General features: G+C 39.4%; 3 protein-coding genes across 6 annotated transcripts; all 3 read right to left on the reverse strand.

The window, feature by feature from the left end:
* Positions 1-1,570: 1,570 nt before the first annotated feature.
* On the reverse strand, positions 1,571-4,891 carry LOC149384408 (3-oxo-5-alpha-steroid 4-dehydrogenase (DUF1295)). Of its 2 annotated transcripts, none has more exons than XM_089629539.1 (10): positions 4,590-4,891; positions 4,431-4,500; positions 4,153-4,220; positions 3,765-3,826; positions 3,516-3,597; positions 3,208-3,441; positions 2,957-3,085; positions 2,790-2,851; positions 2,575-2,691; positions 1,571-1,831 (listed from the first exon to the last, which is right to left on the reverse strand). In XM_089629539.1, exons 1-10 carry the CDS (start codon positions 4,638-4,640, stop codon positions 1,786-1,788), a joined length of 921 nt encoding a protein of 306 aa, XP_089485665.1. In that variant the 5' UTR covers positions 4,641-4,891; the 3' UTR covers positions 1,571-1,785. The 2 variants fall into 2 exon arrangements, with proteins under 2 accessions (XP_089485665.1, XP_089485666.1); XM_089629540.1 differs by having other exon boundaries at positions 1,571-1,825; positions 4,590-4,885.
* Positions 4,892-8,181: 3,290 nt separating this feature from the next.
* On the reverse strand, positions 8,182-9,574 carry LOC149384409 (FKBP-like peptidyl-prolyl cis-trans isomerase family protein). Its single transcript, XM_089629560.1, has 3 exons — positions 9,161-9,574; positions 9,014-9,058; positions 8,182-8,700 (listed from the first exon to the last, which is right to left on the reverse strand). The coding sequence occupies exons 1-3, from the start codon at positions 9,541-9,543 to the stop codon at positions 8,346-8,348; spliced, it is 783 nt and encodes a 260-aa protein (XP_089485686.1). The 5' UTR covers positions 9,544-9,574; the 3' UTR covers positions 8,182-8,345.
* A 326-nt stretch (positions 9,575-9,900) lies between these two features.
* Positions 9,901-17,751, reverse strand: LOC149384410 (Protein kinase superfamily protein). Of its 3 annotated transcripts, XM_089629558.1 has the most exons (13): positions 16,390-17,741; positions 15,031-15,468; positions 14,650-14,753; positions 13,382-14,454; positions 13,244-13,284; positions 12,807-12,875; positions 12,482-12,582; positions 12,263-12,341; positions 12,062-12,160; positions 11,915-11,983; positions 11,187-11,236; positions 10,886-11,062; positions 9,901-10,418 (listed from the first exon to the last, which is right to left on the reverse strand). In XM_089629558.1, the coding sequence occupies exons 1-13, from the start codon at positions 16,828-16,830 to the stop codon at positions 10,283-10,285; spliced, it is 2,877 nt and encodes a 958-aa protein (XP_089485684.1). In that variant the 5' UTR covers positions 16,831-17,741; the 3' UTR covers positions 9,901-10,282. The 3 variants fall into 3 exon arrangements, 2 of the variants coding, with proteins under 2 accessions (XP_089485684.1, XP_089485685.1); XM_089629559.1 differs by lacking the exon at positions 9,901-10,418 and having other exon boundaries at positions 10,946-11,079; positions 16,390-17,751; XR_016301902.1 differs by lacking the exon at positions 9,901-10,418 and having other exon boundaries at positions 11,016-11,062; positions 11,187-11,274; positions 16,390-17,751.
* Positions 17,752-18,086: the final 335 nt, after the last annotated feature.

Genomic DNA, 18,086 nt, shown 5'->3' on the forward strand with positions numbered 1-18,086 from the left:
AAAGAAAAAAGAAGAAGAATGAAACCAGAATAAAAAAAGGAAACATGAAAAAACAAAAGCTTCTATAAATGCTAGGTCTTTTGCATTGCATCATAAATGGACCCGAGTCTCACTAAATTGAGGAACATTGACAAAAAAATCACAAATGTCTAATTTCAACTTTTTCATCACTATAAACTTGATTGTGGGATTGTTCCGTAGTTCCACTATGAAGAAGAAAGATTATATTTTCCTAAGTAAAAATGTTGCAAGGGCAGGACCACCCGTCTCAAATCGGGGAAATTACAATAATAATACTTTTTAAGTGTAACAGTGTTGTTTTTTAAACGATAAGCAATTATTTTTCTTCTAAATTAAATTGTAAACAATGAAATTATGTTTAGTTAGAGACAAGATGTCGCACACAATGTAGAGTTAATATATATGACAATTTCCAATGCAATATATGAAAAATATAAGGGAAGCAGTGCGTAAAAGTATATGACACGAACAATGGTAACTCAGCTCGGTGTAACGTCACTTACTCTGGAGAACAGTTTGCCTAATCGAAAGAAATTCACTCTTATAAAAAAACAAGTAAATAGTCAATAGTACACAATGGTTTTATATGAACGATTCCCGTCTCAAAGTCCTTTTTTCCTAGTACTACCCGTGAGATCCCCTCACTTCCACTCTCAAACATTCTCTCAAGTGTTTGATAATCTTTGATATCAACGCTCGTGAATGCTCAATCACGAAATCACAAAATTCAAATAACACTCTAACGCTCAATGAATCTGGAATAGTGTCTAAAGAGTCACACCGCAGACACCACACAAATAGTTTCATTGTCCGTCCTCTTGCACGTCTAAGAACCTTAATTGTGTGAATGAATGCATCCAGACTAGTAAAGGCAAAACCTTTTTCCTTTTATAGTAATCAACACCTCTGGAAATCAAAATAGGGTTTCTATATTGGCCCATTTATGCGAAGAGAAGCTCGTGAGAAAGTGAGGGGATCTCCGACCTAAAGAGAGCTTAGGTTGTCATTCACCGGAAATACGAAAGACGTGTAATACCTCTAAAAGGGAGTTTAAGGTCTAAGTCCGTGTAATACCTCTACTGATTATTTAGTAAATTATTTTCACCACTAAGCGACCGCTCTCCAAAGTGTCAATTTTTATTTCCGCTTTACTCATAGATTACCATTGCTTTCAATGTGATCTAATAATTAAGATTTGTATTGTTTTGTCTTTCTTTTGAGTTTTTTTTTTCTGCAAGTGTTTACTAATTTCAAATAAAAAAGATAAGATCTTTAATAACGGATCAGAATTTGAAAAGAGGTGATCAATCAAGGTCGTTGACTTAAATGGTCATCCACTAAAAAAGATTTGTATCGTTTTTACACGGATCAGAAGCCCAAAATTCCGACGACGGTTCGAGTATTTGGCTGGTTGTATTTTTTTATGAAAACTCGGCACGGCATACCTCATTCAGAGGATGAATCTCAATAAGCTTACAATCGTGTAACGAATTCGAGGAGTTTGGCCTATCTTTAGTGATAGCAATAATTGCAGAACAAAAATGTAGGCTGCCAATCAAAGTTTGGGAAAGCCTCTTCCATGATTTAGGATCCTCATTGGGACAACAAATAAACAAATCACTCCAACTATATGAATGCATATTCCTCCAAATTCACTTATGTTTGAACTTTGAACAAGATAAAAAAAAAACATAAAAGTGGAGAAGAGAAGAGAAGAAAGAACAACTTGAATCTGATGTATAACCGTACATAACTCATCATGCACTAACTCATCTTCACTCCGCCGCTTCCTTTGGAGCTTGTTCTACACCTTGCATATATGGCAAATATCATGAACAAGGAAAATAAAACTAAAAGATAATCATAAATAATAGATGCCACATAAAGATTCATACTTATGCTCATCGTGCAATTACTATTTTCATTAAATAGTTGGCATGAATTCGATTCATCCCAGTCCATAATTTGAGTTTCAGAATAACAAAACTAACACTTATACTCTAACATGGACCATCTTAATGCCTTGATGCAGAAGTAATGTTTTCATAGTTGGTTCAAACCTCTTGATTGCTTTAAGGAATCGAGGTTGGAATAACCAATCTTTATATATAAAAATTAAATTATTTTGCTGATACATTCTTCCTTTAACTAAGACATTTACACAGCAGCGAAGTACATAGACACAAATAAAATAATTCTCGAAGAACAAAGGTCTTAAAAGGAAGGAAATGATCCGGAGTGTAAATGGTATTTGAGATGGTTATATTATATCTTTCATGTTAGTATTTCTTGCCACATGCTCTTATAAAAAAAAGTAGACAATATTTGGGGTGAAATACCCATAAATTGGTTTTGAGAAAAAGTGAATAAGTTATAGGGATGTGTAAGTACTATATCTGACATGGCTGACAAAAGTTCAAAGAAAATAGTGTCATGAAGAGAGCACCAAGCAAAATTAATAACATAAAGCCGTCGTAGTTGAGGGAAGGATCTAAAGAGCTATAAATATAGCATGAATAGTAAGTAGTTTTTGTACATGATTAGTAGACTCACCAATTCAATTCTTCAATGGGAAACTCACGGCTATACAGAGGAAGCTCAAAGAGGAACGTTTTTCTGAACCATAACGGCAAGTTTCCATACACAACCGGGGGTAGCGGAACTAAAGGGCTGAAAACACACACACACACACACACACACGTTAATTTATATATATATATATATATATATATATAATGCATTGACACGGGAAACTGACGTAACAATACCTCGTTGTTCTTTTGTACACCCTGTACGCATCCGAGTTCCCAAACTTTTTATCTGACGATGCCTGTTTGTTGAACTCAAAATATCATTAGCAAGTGAATTTTTTTAAAAAAAAGGGGTTAGTACGATTCATGATGAAAAAAAAAAAATTCAGGAAGAGAAAGTAGACCTCAAGCAACGGAAGACCACTGATGAAGAGAAGCAAGAGAGAGAGGAAGATCGGGCCGAGAATCACAAGCCACTCCGCTCCGGCAAGCACAGGCGTCGAAGCCACAAAAACCCCCCACCACAAGAAGATCTTTTCACAGAATTATTCATCAAGCTCGACACCAAAATATATATATATATATATATATATATATATATAATCGAATATTTTAAGAGAATGTAGCAAAGTTACACAAGAGGTGTGTGACAAACCTCTCCAAAATAATTCGGGTGACGAGTATATTTCCACAGTCCGACATTGCACCACTTGCCTCTATTCTCGGGATGGTTTTTGAAAGCCAGTTTTTGCTGGTCAGCGATGGCCTCGGTCGAGAAGCCTATCGCCCACATAATCCATCCGATTATGTCCCGAGCTTCAATGGCTGCTTTACTGCTACTCGCATTGACCAACGTCACGGGTAAACTCACAGTCCAAACCCACACAGCCTAAAATAGAAAAATTTAGTTCCCTAAAACAAATTAGTTTAGTTAAAAAAATACAGTAAAGGAAGAGATTAAACCTGAAAAATCCAGAAAACAGCCAATTTCCCCAATTTCCCGCGCATTTCATCGAAACGCCTGTCCTCTCCCCACTGTAAAATCCTGGTCAAGACATTATGTTTGTGACAAGAATTCATCAAAGAACAGAGTTTGTGTGTGTGATAGCGAATAACATAGTAACATAAAGATACATGTGAATTTGTGGTTCGACCGAGTCTTATCACCGAAATCATCACGAGTTGAAGAAAAAAGAAGGTAAAATCAAGTACCTTATCAATAGAAACAGTCCGAGACGGAGACCCCAAACGATCACAAGAGAACTCAAAACAACCTGAAAGAGAGCAACAGTAAGTATATTTGTATTTTTGCTAAAACCAGTTCTAATTTGTATATTTGCTTGCTTATGGAGAAAGAGGCTTGAGAAATCAAATACAAATGCATATTAGACAAAGAATTGGAAATAACTTGAAAAAATTCAACTTAACTTGAGACGAAATCCCAGGAAAAAATTTCCTCTAGTATTTGTATATTTAAGCTCTTCGAAAAGGAATGATTTTTTTTTTTTTTGTATCTTTTGTTTATTTATATGAATTTGTGTCACCAAATTGACAAAATAAATAAAACCATAAATTGAAAAGGAAAAAAAAAATTGAGTACCTGTCTGAAATGCCATGAACCCTTGAGCACTAGAGTCAATATAGCAAGTATAACGAAGTTGGTACTTCCTGTGTACAGGAAAAAAAAAAAGCCAAACAAACAAACATATTGAATTCATAAACGAAAAAAAAAAATCACACATATATTACAAGTAAAAAGTGGAGACTAATTGAATAATTATGCAACCTACACAACCACATAAGCGTACTTAGCCTGAAAAAAAAAAAAAAAAAAAAAAAAAAAAAAAACTCAACGAGATAAAAGATGCGAACTAATACCAGCAAAGTCAGTGACTTTATCGATTTTGAGAAGGGCAGTGATTATAAAGAACAAGAATTGATAGGCCACCTTCAAAAACAAAAATATAAATCAAAAGTTCAAAATCCAAATCACATAATTATATAAATAAATAAAACAGAGTAAGAAAGTTAAAGTACTGTAACAATGGCGGTTAGGCCCAAGAAATGTGCGTCGATAACAGTCCCCATATTAGTGATATTGCTGATTCTCTTCTGAGAGTAATAGTCCTCTATTCTATTATCGCTGATTCTCTCGGTTTCCGGGTTTGGTGGTTTTTTTTTCTGAAGATTATATTTGTAAATTCTTAAGTATCGGAAAAGAAAGAGTTTTTTTTTTTGTTCTGATGGAGCAAAGAACGAGTTTTGTGGTCGAAATTGTAACACACCATGCTAATGCAATATGGAATAAGCTTTATTTATTGTTATTATCTTTTTAATTTTCGTTGTAAGACTTTTCCTTGTTTTACAGACTTTGGATCCCTGGACCCAAGAATAGAGGGGGCTGACCATTCCCTCTTGTTGTTATCGTGGATAGTTTTGTTATCTCGGTTTGACCGTTAATTTCTGATAACAAACTCATCAACTAGAATAATTTTAGGTTTTCAGTGTAAATAATCTTTGAAAGTAATTGTTATTGTTGATTTCGTTTCCGAACCTCAACAATCACAAAAAAAAATTAAAGTATGTTAATAATTTGATTTGATTTAAATTGAATCACAGAGAGACTTCGTATAGGAAACAAATATTAATTATATGATAATAAATACGAGAATAACATGAATAAATAATTGGCTTTATTTATAATTCGATCTTGAGTACACTGATCGAGCTCATTCAAGTAATAACACAAATGACGAGCTCAGAAAATGCAATTATAGAGAGAGGGTATTCGATAAAAATAAGCAATGTCGGGAGAGAATTTATACTATGACGAGATGCGAAATTCTCAGAGACACGTGCTGGTGACCTCGTCCTTCATTGTCTCGTATGCACAGCCGGCCCTGGGCTAAGGCGGGCTAGGCCCAGGCCTAGGGCCCCATATGTGGATAAGCCTAAAAAATTTACACTTTTGACCCATTTTAAAAAAAAATTACATTTTTTACCCTGAAAATTTAAATTTTTATTAGTATTTTAGGGCCCCAAAATATTATTCGCCTAGGGGCCCCGGTGAGTTTGGGCCGGCCCTGCGTATGCTGCCACGTTGCCTTCTCGTTTGAATGAGCTTGGAAGAAATCGTCAACACTCCGAGTTTATAGGCGAGATCGCATCTCTCATTTTGACTTTGACTTCGTCGTGACCTGTTGCGGAGGTAGTCTAAGTTCGTTAAATCACTCTCGCCGGGCCCAAAGGATATTCCTTTGTTTTATTCGATAATAATTAGTAAAATTCGACAATTAAATATCGTTTATTAATCATTTATTCTATTTTGCAAATGAGCTTTTTCAATATTAGATTGGGCAGTCCAATATCAAGATTATAAATGGGCCGAATTCTACCCCCACAGAAATGTGATTCATAGCAATATCACTTCTTCTTCTTCTTTTTTCCTTCTTTTTTTAAGAAATTTATGTAAGGATAATTTAGACAATCTTAAGTAGTCAAGATCTCAAAACTATATGTTTTTCACATACCACTAGAGATAAAGAAAGTCTACATCGATCCATGACGAGAGCTAGTGTCTTACACCTCTATTTTGAGCTCGTCTAGGCTTAGTAACCCAGAAACCATGTCAGACTTAGAGCCCAACCCAAGATCTTTGTCTAGGGTCGCAGATGAGAATGACGATCTCCTCAAATCTTCTTTGGCTACTTCCAATGACCAGGTAGCTTTCCGTAGGAAGTTCCAGATCCATCCGAAGATTCACCTTCTCACACCCCCTCCGGAGGCAACGGCAGATACAGTCATTAGAAACTTATGTTGTGTTTACGACATTTATTATGAAAAGTGTGGCCTCAGATTTTCGATTCCATCTCTCCTTCTAGATTATCTTAAGGTCCTTAAGATCACCATCTCTCAGATGTGCCCAAACTTTGTCCGAACAGTTATTGGGCTCATCACCCTCTCGATCGAGGTGAGAGTCGACCTCACAGTGACGGATTTAATCCGTCTCTATGTGGTCAAGGCGAACTCGAAGCACGACCCTTGTTACTTCTACATGTCCAAGTCTCCAAACAAATGGGTTTTGATAAATATTCCTGGGAAAGATACCGACTCGGGAAGAATATATTTTATTTTTTCGTTAACAAGCATTCATTGGGTGCTCACGTCAGTTCATTCCAGGCGACCTGGTCTAGTGCCCCCGGTATGATTCAGTTTACGATTATTAGAAAAACGCAAGTATTTTTGTTTTTTTTAACGTCATCCTTATTACTTGTTTTTTGTTTCCAGAGAGAGTTCGCGCTCTCAATGCTGACACGGAGTTTAAGGATAAGCTTTCCAAACTCAGGAAAGGCCAAGTCGAGTGGTCTGACTTCAGACCCGTGCAGTACATAGCGACAAGACTTTGGCCAGCTCCCCTCCTTCTCGACATCAAAGAGGACGAAGAAGAAGAAGGTGAGTTCGTCCTCGCAACTTTTGTTTCATTATATGTTCCTTTTTTTACACAACTCCGCCATATTACACAGCTCCGCCAAAAAAGTTGATCGAGGCTCATTTCACTTTTGGTTAGCAAACCACTTCGTACTTAACAAGCTGGGGAATTGGTTGCTAGCGTAGCTCCGCCGCCGAGTGTTGACGATAATCTTGGAGTTTGAGGAAGACTCGATCGCCCACCATAAACTCCACGTCGGTGTGCTTCTCATCATAGACCTGCTTCATACGGTTATGCGTCGCAGCCATGATATGCTGCGAAGCATGGCGATGATCTAATCTTGGCTGTGCAGGGTCTCGTCTAACTCTGCTGACTGTGCGGTGCTCAGAACATATATAGCTCAGGAATGTCGGAGGGTCGAGCCCGTAGATGGCATAGAATGGAATGGACTTGATCTCTGAGTGCCAACTTGTATCGTAGCAATATTCTACCCAAGGAAGCCAACGCACCTAATCCTTCGGACTAGAGCTTGTGAGGCAGTGCAAATACATCTCGACCGTTCGGTTCAACACTTCTGTTTGCCCGTCACTTTGGGGGTGGTAGGCCATCCAGAATCGACTACTGAAAGTTGGATCGCAGTCGCAAACAAATTGATACCTTTCTCACATACAATCAATTCTCTATGTATTCCAACCCTTCGAATTTCATTAATAAACTTTTCTTCATCCATTCAATTTCATATATTGTTCTTTATATCTTGTTAATTGTTACAAATTCAAATCGGGCTTTGTTAAAAAAAAATTGTGACTATTTTGATTTGAGGATTCACGTAAACGCTAACCACTTAGAAAATGAAGATTTCCTTATAAACCATTCTCACATTTAGTTTCCTTAGCAATGTGGGACAAAATTTTGAATTCACAATCCATAACTATTTTAACCATATTCAAACATCAATTTTTTATTTATTTTAACTCCGAATTTTAAAAATAAATCAGTATTCTTATACCTCGTCGCGAGAAATAAGAATCCGGTTAGATCCATCTAATTTTACGTCTTAGTCCCACTCAAATTATTTTCACAAACTGAACCACACCCATATAGTCATTAAATATAATTTAATACCATTTTTCTAACACAGCACACTTCATTTTTTTTTTTTAGCAAAGTAAAATCCTTATTATAATAGCAATATTGATAAAGTTGAAAACTACACTATACTGCACTACCCGGTATTATTACTTTTTTTTCCCCTTGTAATGAAATCACAAGTCAAGAGATATAGAAAAGGGCAAGATTTCCAAGTATAGTTTGAATGATAGTATCTCCTAGAGAAGAGAAGTTGAAAATGAAAGCAAGTTTTATTAAGCAGGTGCAATGGAGACCTTATCAACCTCAACAATGTACTCAAGAGTGGCATTGGGAGGGATTTGGACACCAGAGCCCAAATCAGCACCAGCTTCTCTAAACCCCAAGTTTGGAGGGACAATGACTCTCCTTTTCCCACCAGACTTCATTGACTTGAGAACATACTCAATCCCTTCACAAATTCCCTTGCTGTACGGCCTTGACCCGATCACTAACGCCAATGCCTTCTTTTCTTTCCCAAATGTCTCCACAAACACCTCTCCACTTTCCTTCACTTTCCCTTCCACATCTATCACCACCAAATCCCCTGCCCTTGGAATTGCTCCTCCTCCAACTTTTATCTCATAGTATCTGTCAATGTCATTCCAAATTCAAAAAAAAAAAAAAATTAGTATTGACAATGTTAAAGAATTATTGACAATGTGACTTATGTTTAGCTCCTTTTCTGTTCCATTTTCAATATAAATAGTATGAAAAGGTATTCGTGTAACTGCTCGTCGAGTACTAATACCGGAGGATTATACTTATTCCTACATTCAATTTCAAATATAAAACCGGAGAAGGGATTTTTTGTGTTCATAACTTATTTTATATCGAATTGAATTCCATCGGAGAAGAGATTTATCCAATGACAAGGCAATGAGGTGTCTATGACGTTACTTACCTTATTCCATTCGGCAACACTACTTCTTCTTCCTTCTCTACGGTTCTGCGAAAACGCAAGTTATGTATAGTTATGACTAGACATATAGTTAAGAAGAAGACATGTGATGTGTTAAAAAGAGAAAGAGAGTTAGATATGAAATTGAACCTTGTGTTTGCCTCTTGCTGTGAGACCTCGAAGCGGGTCTTTACCTGCTCGGAGATGACCCCGAACGCAAGAAAGCCGGCCCAAGCGAGGCCCGCCCCGAGGCCGAACCGCCTCGTCAGCGTCGAAGCGATCCAATCGGTGGAGTCGGCTTTCTTTGTGGATTGACTTGATGGCTTAGAGGCTTGTTTGGGAGGTACAACTACAGGTGTCGGCTGCGCTGAAGAAGATGCGCTTAGCTGCTGAGCTGGCGGCGGCTGCGGGCCCGGCTGAGCTGGCGGCTGAGGAGGAGGTGTTTGTGATGATGAAGAGGTGAAGTGAGGATTTCTAGTGAGAGGGTGAGAGAGAAATGGTGATGAAGCAGGAGAGCCAAAGAAAGAAGCCATGTTGGGATATAGCAACAGATAAACAGATTTTGGTCAACATTTAAAAAGAAAGCTCAAAAAGATATTTCAACAAAATTTTATAGAGTGCTCTTTGGCTTGGTCCTACATTATCCTTAGTTTGATGACATTTGGGCTTTGAAATGGTGGGTGGTCCTCAATTTGAATTTTTTTTTTTAGAGAATTAATTTAGGACCCTGTTTGGCTTCTGCGAAAACAAAAGCTTTCAAGCCTGGCATTTTACATTAAAATAAAATAAACAAGAGCATTAAATTTGGAGTATTAAAAAAGAAAAATCATGATGATAGTTCGGGAGAAAATTTAAGCATTCAAACCAGTCACCATAGCAGAATTGGAGTATTGTTTCTATCGTTAGAAAACATGTAACTTTTTCAATTATTGTACCCCTTTTTTTTCTCATTCGTTCATAACAATTAGGCAAAACAATTCACAAGGGCAGCGAAAATTCAAGACAATGATTACAACAATTTCAATTGAATGTTATATTTTCCCTTCTTTTTTTTTTTTTTTTACAAACAAAGCACAACCTTGGAAATGGCTGCCCTGCAAAAATACGAGGAAAAAAGGAAATTAAGACAGAGAATCACAACCCCAAATTTCGATTATACGTCGTCTGATGATCTTCGATCGTTTTCTTTTTGACACTTGTTCCGAACAATCTACAAATGGCGGGAGAGAAGCTATGTCCAGTCAAATCAGGGAAGGAAAAAAAATTGGTCTACTAGTCTGCTTCTTCTGACACTCGTGGCTGAACTCTTTCGCGACCGGGTCTCGGAATTTGAGAGCTATTTATAGGCTTCTGTAACGGTTTCAATATAGCCATGATCTCTGCAAACGTCGGTCTCAGTCTTGGATCTCTGCAAAGTTCATTTCATCAATTGTGAGGTCAATAAACACACAATGTATTGACAGAAAGTAATCTAATATTCCTGAAACGATTCGTCGCCGTTTTGGGCTCTGAACGAAGATCAACTAGATAACATAACTCGCAGATTCGATACAACGAGTAAACAAATTAACAAGATCACAAAATATGACGACGACGATAACTGGCAGAAAGAACTAGCACAAGATCAGCAACTAGTTCAATGTGAGACTATTAGAGTCAAATAAACTAAACATTAAGCCTTTAGCACCAAGAAATGACAATGTTTTGCCTCTCAAACGTTCAAGAAAAATGTTAAGAGGTAGCCATAATGTGTTCAACCTGATAACTGCTAGGTCGAGAATCAGATATTCAAAGCGAAGCCAGCGGATAATAGAAATGGGATATTCAAAAAAAAAAAAAAAAAAAAAAAAAAAAAAAAAAAAAAAGTGGACTCACGTTTGCCAGCATCTTCTGATGATGTCAGCGACCGTTGGATCCAAATTCTCGGGAATCTCGAGACGGCGATGTTGGAATCCAACGGCTCCCACGACTTGCATCGGATTCATTCCTCCCCACGGCTGCTGCATCGTCGATAGTTCCCACAATATCACCCCAAAGCTATAAACATCACACCTACACATCACATCACACTAGTTTTTTAATTAAAACCCACACACACACACACACACACACACAAAAGAAGAAGATACTAAGAAGCAAGTGTCTAATCTTGGACTATCGGGAAATGAGAGCGTACTTCTCGTCTGAAGGTTCATTTCTGAGCACTTCCGGAGCCATCCATTCCGCCTGAAGAAGAGCGGGATAACTTTTAAGTGTCATTAAAACTGCTAGCAATACAGTAAGTAGGGTTATTTTGATCATCAACGACGACGAAATGACACATAATAAAAATGGCTTCTTTAAAGTTACTTTAGTAGACTGTTGGATAACCTCAAAATACGATGTCCAAGAACAATTTCACGGACCTGGTTATGGTATCTTATGAGAACTGTGTGTGTACATATATTAGCCATGGTTCAGCTTCATTGATCAACACCTTTTTTTTTCAGTCGGCAAAAAGAAAAACATGCTATAGACCCTTCAGAGACCATACACCTATTATGAAATTAAGGTTACCATATAGGGCTCGACAATTTCAAAACGTTATCCTGTTCTAGAATGATATGCTAATCGAGTATCAGAAACATCTCACTCATCTACCAGTCAAAATATTTCAAAAAAATATGAACCATGGAACAGTTCTTTTTCCAATGCTCTACGGGTCTCGAAATTATAAGTGCCAGAGTTGGACTCTTAAGATTAAGCCAAATAGAGGGAATGTGTTCAGGGATTAATATTGACAAAATATGAGTAAGCGCAGTATAAAAATATATGCTATTCACAACATAACTGAAAGGCCAGTTAAAACAGAAAGTGACCAATAAAAATAACGAGGAACTTGTCTGAAATATAAAAACGGCTTACCGTCCCCGCAGTGGACCTCGAAGAGAGAAACGTACTGTGCTTCATTTTAGACAGTCCAAAGTCACAAACCTAAAAGTAAGAAGTCAATGTTAAAAAAAAAAAAAATCATCGAATCCTAGAGGCCTTGGTTTAAGGCATGAGAGTCACCTTAACGACCCAATTTTTATCGACAAGAAGATTTGGCGACTTCAAGTCACGATGTACTATAACTGGTGTGCAGGTATGCAAATAGTTCATACCCCGGGCCTGAATACAAAAGAAAACTAGTCTAAAAAATGTATTCCCAGTATAAGAGGGATTTGTTGACTGAAAAAAAAAATGTTCGAGACATGTAAAGAAAAATCATACAGCATCGAGGGCCATTCTCAAGCGCCTCCTTTCGTCTAATTGATTATTCGGCCGATGAAGTAACCTATATAAACTACCTCTGGACACAATAAATTATTTCAGTATTCTGTCTTACATGATCATTGCTTAAATGCACATCAAACATTAAGTGGCAATAGTTTCGCACGGGACTTGGGCTTGATAAGTAACATAAGAATGAGGAATGTGAAGAAAAGATACCTCGGAAGAAATTCCGTGACGATTGAAAGATTTGGAGGCCGAGTTACAGCTCCCATGAAAAGGACAACATTTGGATGCCTTAGTTTTTTCATTATTTGAACCTTGCAATTTGAAGAAGAAAGAAAACCTCAGATATGCAAAATGTATTGTAATGATTACTTAAGAAGAAGTCTTGTATAATTTATATAGGGCATGTAATTATAGAACTTGGTTTTCCATTCCCAAAAGGCATGCAAATATAAATAGAAAAATAACACAGTTCGACGAACAATGTTGCAAATATATGAAAAGCAGATTGGGGGTTTGTGGAGGCAACAAGTTGTACCTCTTTCATGAATTCTGCAAGTGATTCACCTGTAATATCTTGGTCCAGAAATCTCTTCACAGCCACTTCCTAAAATCCGAATAAAAAAACATATTTGATGAAGCACTTTATCACAACTTTTTGTTCTTACAAAAAAGCACGTCATCACAACTTTTTTTCTTCTAAAAAAGCGGTTTATCAAAGTTCATTAGACCATGACCACGACGATGCAGAGATCATGACATCATATCTCTCTGATTCAGCAAGAATCTATCGTTATACTAGACTGTCGCGTTTCTCATATCGCATTTATTTCTTCACATGTAAAAAGTACAGAAACATAACAATGACTTTTTTCTCCAATCAATAACAAACTCAATTGAAAACTATTCTAAGAAAATCATCATAGCCCCCCCAAAAGAAAGCTGTTATCGCTTCATGCATGAGGAGAAACTTACAGTCCCGTGCCATTCTCCGCGGTAGACCTCACCATAAGATCCTGTATCCAAGAGAATACGAGAAAAGAAATGAAATTCTACGATACTCCTCCTCGGGTGGGAACAAAAGAAAAAGAAAAAAAAAGAAGCCGAGTATACCGAGTCCGATACGCTCACCGACGGAGATATCCTCCCACGGGATCTCCAAGTCGGCCACGCTCTCCATCGAGTCGGACATTGTGCTCTCGTTGCCCACCGACTTGTCGGAGATCCTGTCCCCTTCCAAGGCCACGGCCTCGGGCTCGCGGTCCCCGCTTCCGCTGTCGCTGTCGCTCCGCTCGTACTGCTTCGTCACCGCCGCCGTCGTCGCCACCACCGCCGCCGCCGTAGCCGTCGCCGCCGCCGCCACCGGAATCTCGAGGCTCGACTCCTTCGCCGCCGCCGCCACCACCATCGACGACGCCACCACCGCCGCCGCCGCAGCCGCCGCCGCCGCCACCGGAACGTTCTTCCCGTACCTCGCCGGAGAAGCGTCGGACTGGGACGCGACGATATGCCCCTCCGCCGCTTTCGGATGCGGGGCCCGGTGGTGAGGCAGAGGAGGTAAGAAGCAAGGCGGGGCTGCGGCGGTGGCGGTGTTGGTGTTGGGGTCGGGGTCGGGGGTAGTAACGTCCATTTGCTCTGGGTAGGCCTCGGTGAAGAGGTTCGGCGGAGCAACCACGCCGCTCTCGAGCAACACGTCGTGGAGTTTCTGGGCCAATCGCGGGTTCTCTTTGGCGGCGTCGATCATGTACTTGGACACGTCCTTCACCTTCTTTTTCCGGACCGCGGGCGAGCTCACTCCTTCGGTCCAAGACGGAGACCTCGCGTGGGCGTAAGTGTAATTCGCCTTGCTCGTGAAATCCCGTCCCAGCCCTCTCTCCTCGCTCGGATTCTCCGCTTTCGGTTCTCCCTCGGCCTCGGCTTGCTTCGCCTGAGAAGACGATTCCTCTCTCTCTTCGCACCCCCTCGTGCTCAAATGAGGGTTTTTCCGCCTCGCCCTCTTCTCGGAGTCTGAATGATCTTCTAAAGAACTTCCGACCCAACTTATCGACGAAGTTGTCCCAGATGAACCGACGTTTCTCGAAATCGGGCTCGCAGAGAATAAAGATTTGTCGTACCCAATATGCGATCCAGCTGTGTCGGCTGGGATTAGAGTACCCGGATCCGACATCAGATCAACTATGTACTCCCTGAAAACCAGATGGCACACGAATTAGAAAGCCTAGTGACTCGAGCTTTCTAAATCAATCATACTAGACTTTGCGACCTTCCAAGGGAACTAATACGGCAGTGCATCATAAGGACAAAAAAAAGGACAATTCTTGGATGGCACAACTCGAAATATGTATGAGTATGAGAAATAAGTTAAAAAAAATAATAATTACCTTCCATCATTCAACTTTACATAGTTCATCGCTACATCGCTGGAGCCCGTGTACTGCTCTCCCTTCACCAGTCGGCACGGAATGCTTACACTATCAGCCAAAACCTATCAAAGAAGAGACATCGAAACTCTTATTATTACATAGCTTAAGAAAACCCAATACAACAAAGGTAAATCTGTCTAGTCGTTCTTTCAGAAACATCACGATGTGGATTAATGATTGAAAAAAGAAATTATCTTACGACTAACAGAAGAAATTTCAATCGAGCAAACGATACATATTAATTTAAAACATAGAGCAATGGGCGCGAAGCGGTTTAATATAATTGGAAGAAGCGTTGGGTAATCATGCTTTATCAAAGAAATGTTATGTCGAAATCACCTTGAACAACAATGCACGATGACGAGCCAAACCAACTTTAAGAGAGCCGAGAGGCAAAACCACACTGCCAATCGTTGCTTTCAAATCGTAGGTGAGACTTTGCCATTCTCTGAGCATGTTTACAGGATTTCCAACCGGACCACCCATATAGTCCGCGACTAAGACAGCGAGTTTTTGCACCAAGTCTCTGTTCGCAGACAGCAACGATTCTGACCTCGACTTCACGGCCATCTCAAGCGCGATTTGCTCTAGTTTCAGCAAATTCGAATCGGCGGCCTTGTTCACCAAAATTGCCTCCCAAGCAACGCTCTCTGATACGGGTGTTCCTTGTAGATCAACTAGGGAAGGCATTCTTTCCGAGCTCGCATCGTTCATGATTCCGTATAGGTCATAGAAGCCGTCCAATATCTTGTCATCGTAGCTGAGAGCATTGTAATTCTGCGGAGCATGGATAAATCTACGATATGAGACACGTTAGAACAGAATAAATTTCTGATGAAGATGAGTTGAAAACAGTTTTTACAAGTATAGGGATAATTCTTCCCTGCTCGAATCATGTACCATACAAAATACACAATCCCTTATCCTAAAAGATTAGAGTACGTAGAATCATAAGTTCCTCCAATTTTGGAGAGGAAAAAAAAAACAGGTATCATAACTTCTAGCTAGTTAAATTCTTAGCAACATGATGACCAAAAATTCAAGGATATGTGAAAACAAATTTTCTACATAATAGAGTCTCGAATAAACTTTAGACTGTAAAATCAATCATACGCGACACACAACCTTTTTTAAGAAAAAGAACATGATCACAGTTCTTCTCCTTGGCCTACATAAAAACAAATATAATAACTACTTAAGTAATCTAAAATCTACTACCAAGCAAACTGAATTTTAAACGCTGGATAAGTACGGATATGAATCGCATTACTACTAAATGTGTAGGCGACATATTCAAATGAGGCTCAAACAAGACCACGCCAAAGTTGAATCTATATCGGTGTGTGTGTGTGTGTGTGTGTGTGTATTGCCACACATATGTAAACCAAAGTGAAAGAAGTTGAAAAAACCAAAGTGGATCATGTGATTGATGTCAACAAAAAGGCACCTAAGAAATTAGTACACATGACTCATAAGAACATATGTCATCCATCAATCCACTGAAGAACTCACACAGTTTCCTTCAATTCAGGGAAAACCTGAAACACCAAAAAAAAAATAAGGAACTCTAATCCAGACCAGTCCAGTCCACATCATTCATTTCCAAAAAAAAAAAAAAACCCAGAACCACCACATAAACGACGAACATTCCATCTTCGAAGCTCGGTTTTTTCCAATGCCATAAGTAAAATCTCTTACCCAATATCGGAACGCGACGACCTCGGCGGGAGTGTTGTCGAGAGCGCAAGAGCCGAGGCTGATCTGCTTGACGGCCTCGATCTGAACGGCCTCGGGATCCTCTCTCGCGCTCAGCTCGAGCGCCAGCTGTATCTGGTACTCTTCCTCGACGTCCGGGTCCCGCGACGCGGGCTCCGATTCCGCCACCTGGACGGCCTCGGGCCTCGCCGAGGACGAGACCGAGAGGTTCGAGCTGTGCCTGTTGGCCACCGAGTTGAGCCAGCCCGAGAGGCCCGTCAATGGCTTCCCGTGCTCGGGGCTCCCGTGGGCTCTCGGGTTCGCCGGCGCCGGAGAAGAGCCCTCGACGACGGACTTGTTGTTCGCCCTCGACGACCCGTCTCCGCCGTCTTCCGATTGGTTGTTCTGGGACATGATGTGAAGCTTCTTGAGAAGGTTCTTCATTGGTTTTTGCTTACTCGGACTCAAATCAATCCCTTCTCTTCGGCTGTGTTCGGCGTTGGAGTGGCTCTAAAGGAATAAAAGTCCGGCCATAAACCCCTCCATTGTCTCGGACCAAGCATGAAATCCACAGTCCCCTTTTATTGTGCAACCGAGTTCCGAAAAAGAAAGTCTTTTTTTTTCACTTACTTCGGAGGTGGAGATAAACCCCACAAGGGTCTCGAGAGTCCAAACGCCGAGCACAAACCCATCACTGGCTAGGAAGACCCAGATGCGACTTTCTAATTTTATTGCTGTTCAACAGAACAAGTGGAGAGAAGAGGGAAGCAAATAGAACGCAGAGCCGAGCAGGTAAACAGTAATATTCAAAGACATGCAATCAATCGGAATATCAAAATCTCAAATTGGTAGCAATGGATCTTTGGTTGCTAGTACTGAGAGAGAGAGAGAGAGAGAGAGAGATTGGCTAGTACTGCTTGCTTACTGGGTCAGTTTGAATAAACACTAATTGAAGAAAAGAAAGCAACCCCAAAAATATAATATTCAGAGAGAAGGGCAGGTGAGAGAGAGAGAGAGAACAAGTGGAATAGTTGGACCTCAAAAGATGACCCACTTGAGCTTAGAGAGAGAAATATAAGAATGGATTTTCACGGTCCCAGAAAAAGGTTGAAGAAAGAAAAAAAAAAAAAAAAAAAAAAAAAAAAAAAAAAAAACTGGTGGGAAAACACGAACCAACTAGCCTTCTGTCTCTCTATACTAAAGTTCTAAACTCACTTGGGTTTATGGATATCCACAAGAAAAAGAGAAATTTGCAGTCTTAAGAAAAGATTATTAATAAAGAAAAAAAATAAAACCCCAAAATCGAGTTGGAAATTTTGTGGTAAAAAGAAAACTAATCTGACAAACAAAAATGAGAGAGGAATGGGAATATGGAATGACCAAGTTGGGAAAAAAGTAATATACTCTTTGGCTCATCAATGCTTTTGCTATTTCTTGCAAGATATGATCTTTGTCATGTCCCATAACAATTCGAGGCTTCCCTTTGCTTTTCCCACTAAACGACAAACCCGTTTTTGCGCGTAACTGTATAACCCGCAAGTGGTTAAAACTTAAATATTCACTCCTATATTCACAGCCCAAAATTAATTTTTTTTATATCTCAATTATAGCTATAGCCGGCTTTTGATGTGGATCATTTAATGTACCTATTTCCTATATGCTGGTCCTTCTTTAATATATATATATATATATATACGCCT

Source organism: Urtica dioica, chromosome 10, assembly GCF_054948205.1.
Source record: "Urtica dioica subsp. dioica isolate 48M chromosome 10, U.dioica_male_clone48M_v1_H2, whole genome shotgun sequence".
NCBI classification, from domain to species: Eukaryota; Viridiplantae; Streptophyta; class Magnoliopsida; order Rosales; family Urticaceae; genus Urtica; species Urtica dioica.

Coding starts and splice junctions, on each gene's coding strand:
- LOC149384408 (XM_089629539.1), bottom strand. CDS start 4,640: ATGGGGACTGTTATCGACGCACATTTCTTGGGCCTAACCGCCATTGTT. Junction 4,221..4,430: donor TAAAGTCACTGACTTTGCTG/GTATTAGTTCGC, acceptor TCCTGTACACAG/GAAGTACCAACTTCGTTATA. Junction 3,442..3,515: donor CTGTTTTCTGGATTTTTCAG/GTTTAATCTCTT, acceptor TTTCTATTTTAG/GCTGTGTGGGTTTGGACTGT.
- LOC149384409 (XM_089629560.1), bottom strand. CDS start 9,543: ATGGCTTCTTTCTTTGGCTCTCCTGCTTCATCACCATTTCTCTCTCAC. Junction 9,059..9,160: donor CAGCAAGAGGCAAACACAAG/GTTCAATTTCAT, acceptor GCGTTTTCGCAG/AACCGTAGAGAAGGAAGAAG. Junction 8,701..9,013: donor GTGTTGCCGAATGGAATAAG/GTAAGTAACGTC, acceptor TGACATTGACAG/ATACTATGAGATAAAAGTTG.
- LOC149384410 (XM_089629558.1), bottom strand. CDS start 16,830: ATGAAGAACCTTCTCAAGAAGCTTCACATCATGTCCCAGAACAACCAA. Junction 15,469..16,389: donor TCGTCGCGTTCCGATATTGG/GTAAGAGATTTT, acceptor CATGCTCCGCAG/AATTACAATGCTCTCAGCTA. Junction 11,063..11,186: donor AATGAACCTTCAGACGAGAA/GTACGCTCTCAT, acceptor TGTGATGTGTAG/GTGTGATGTTTATAGCTTTG.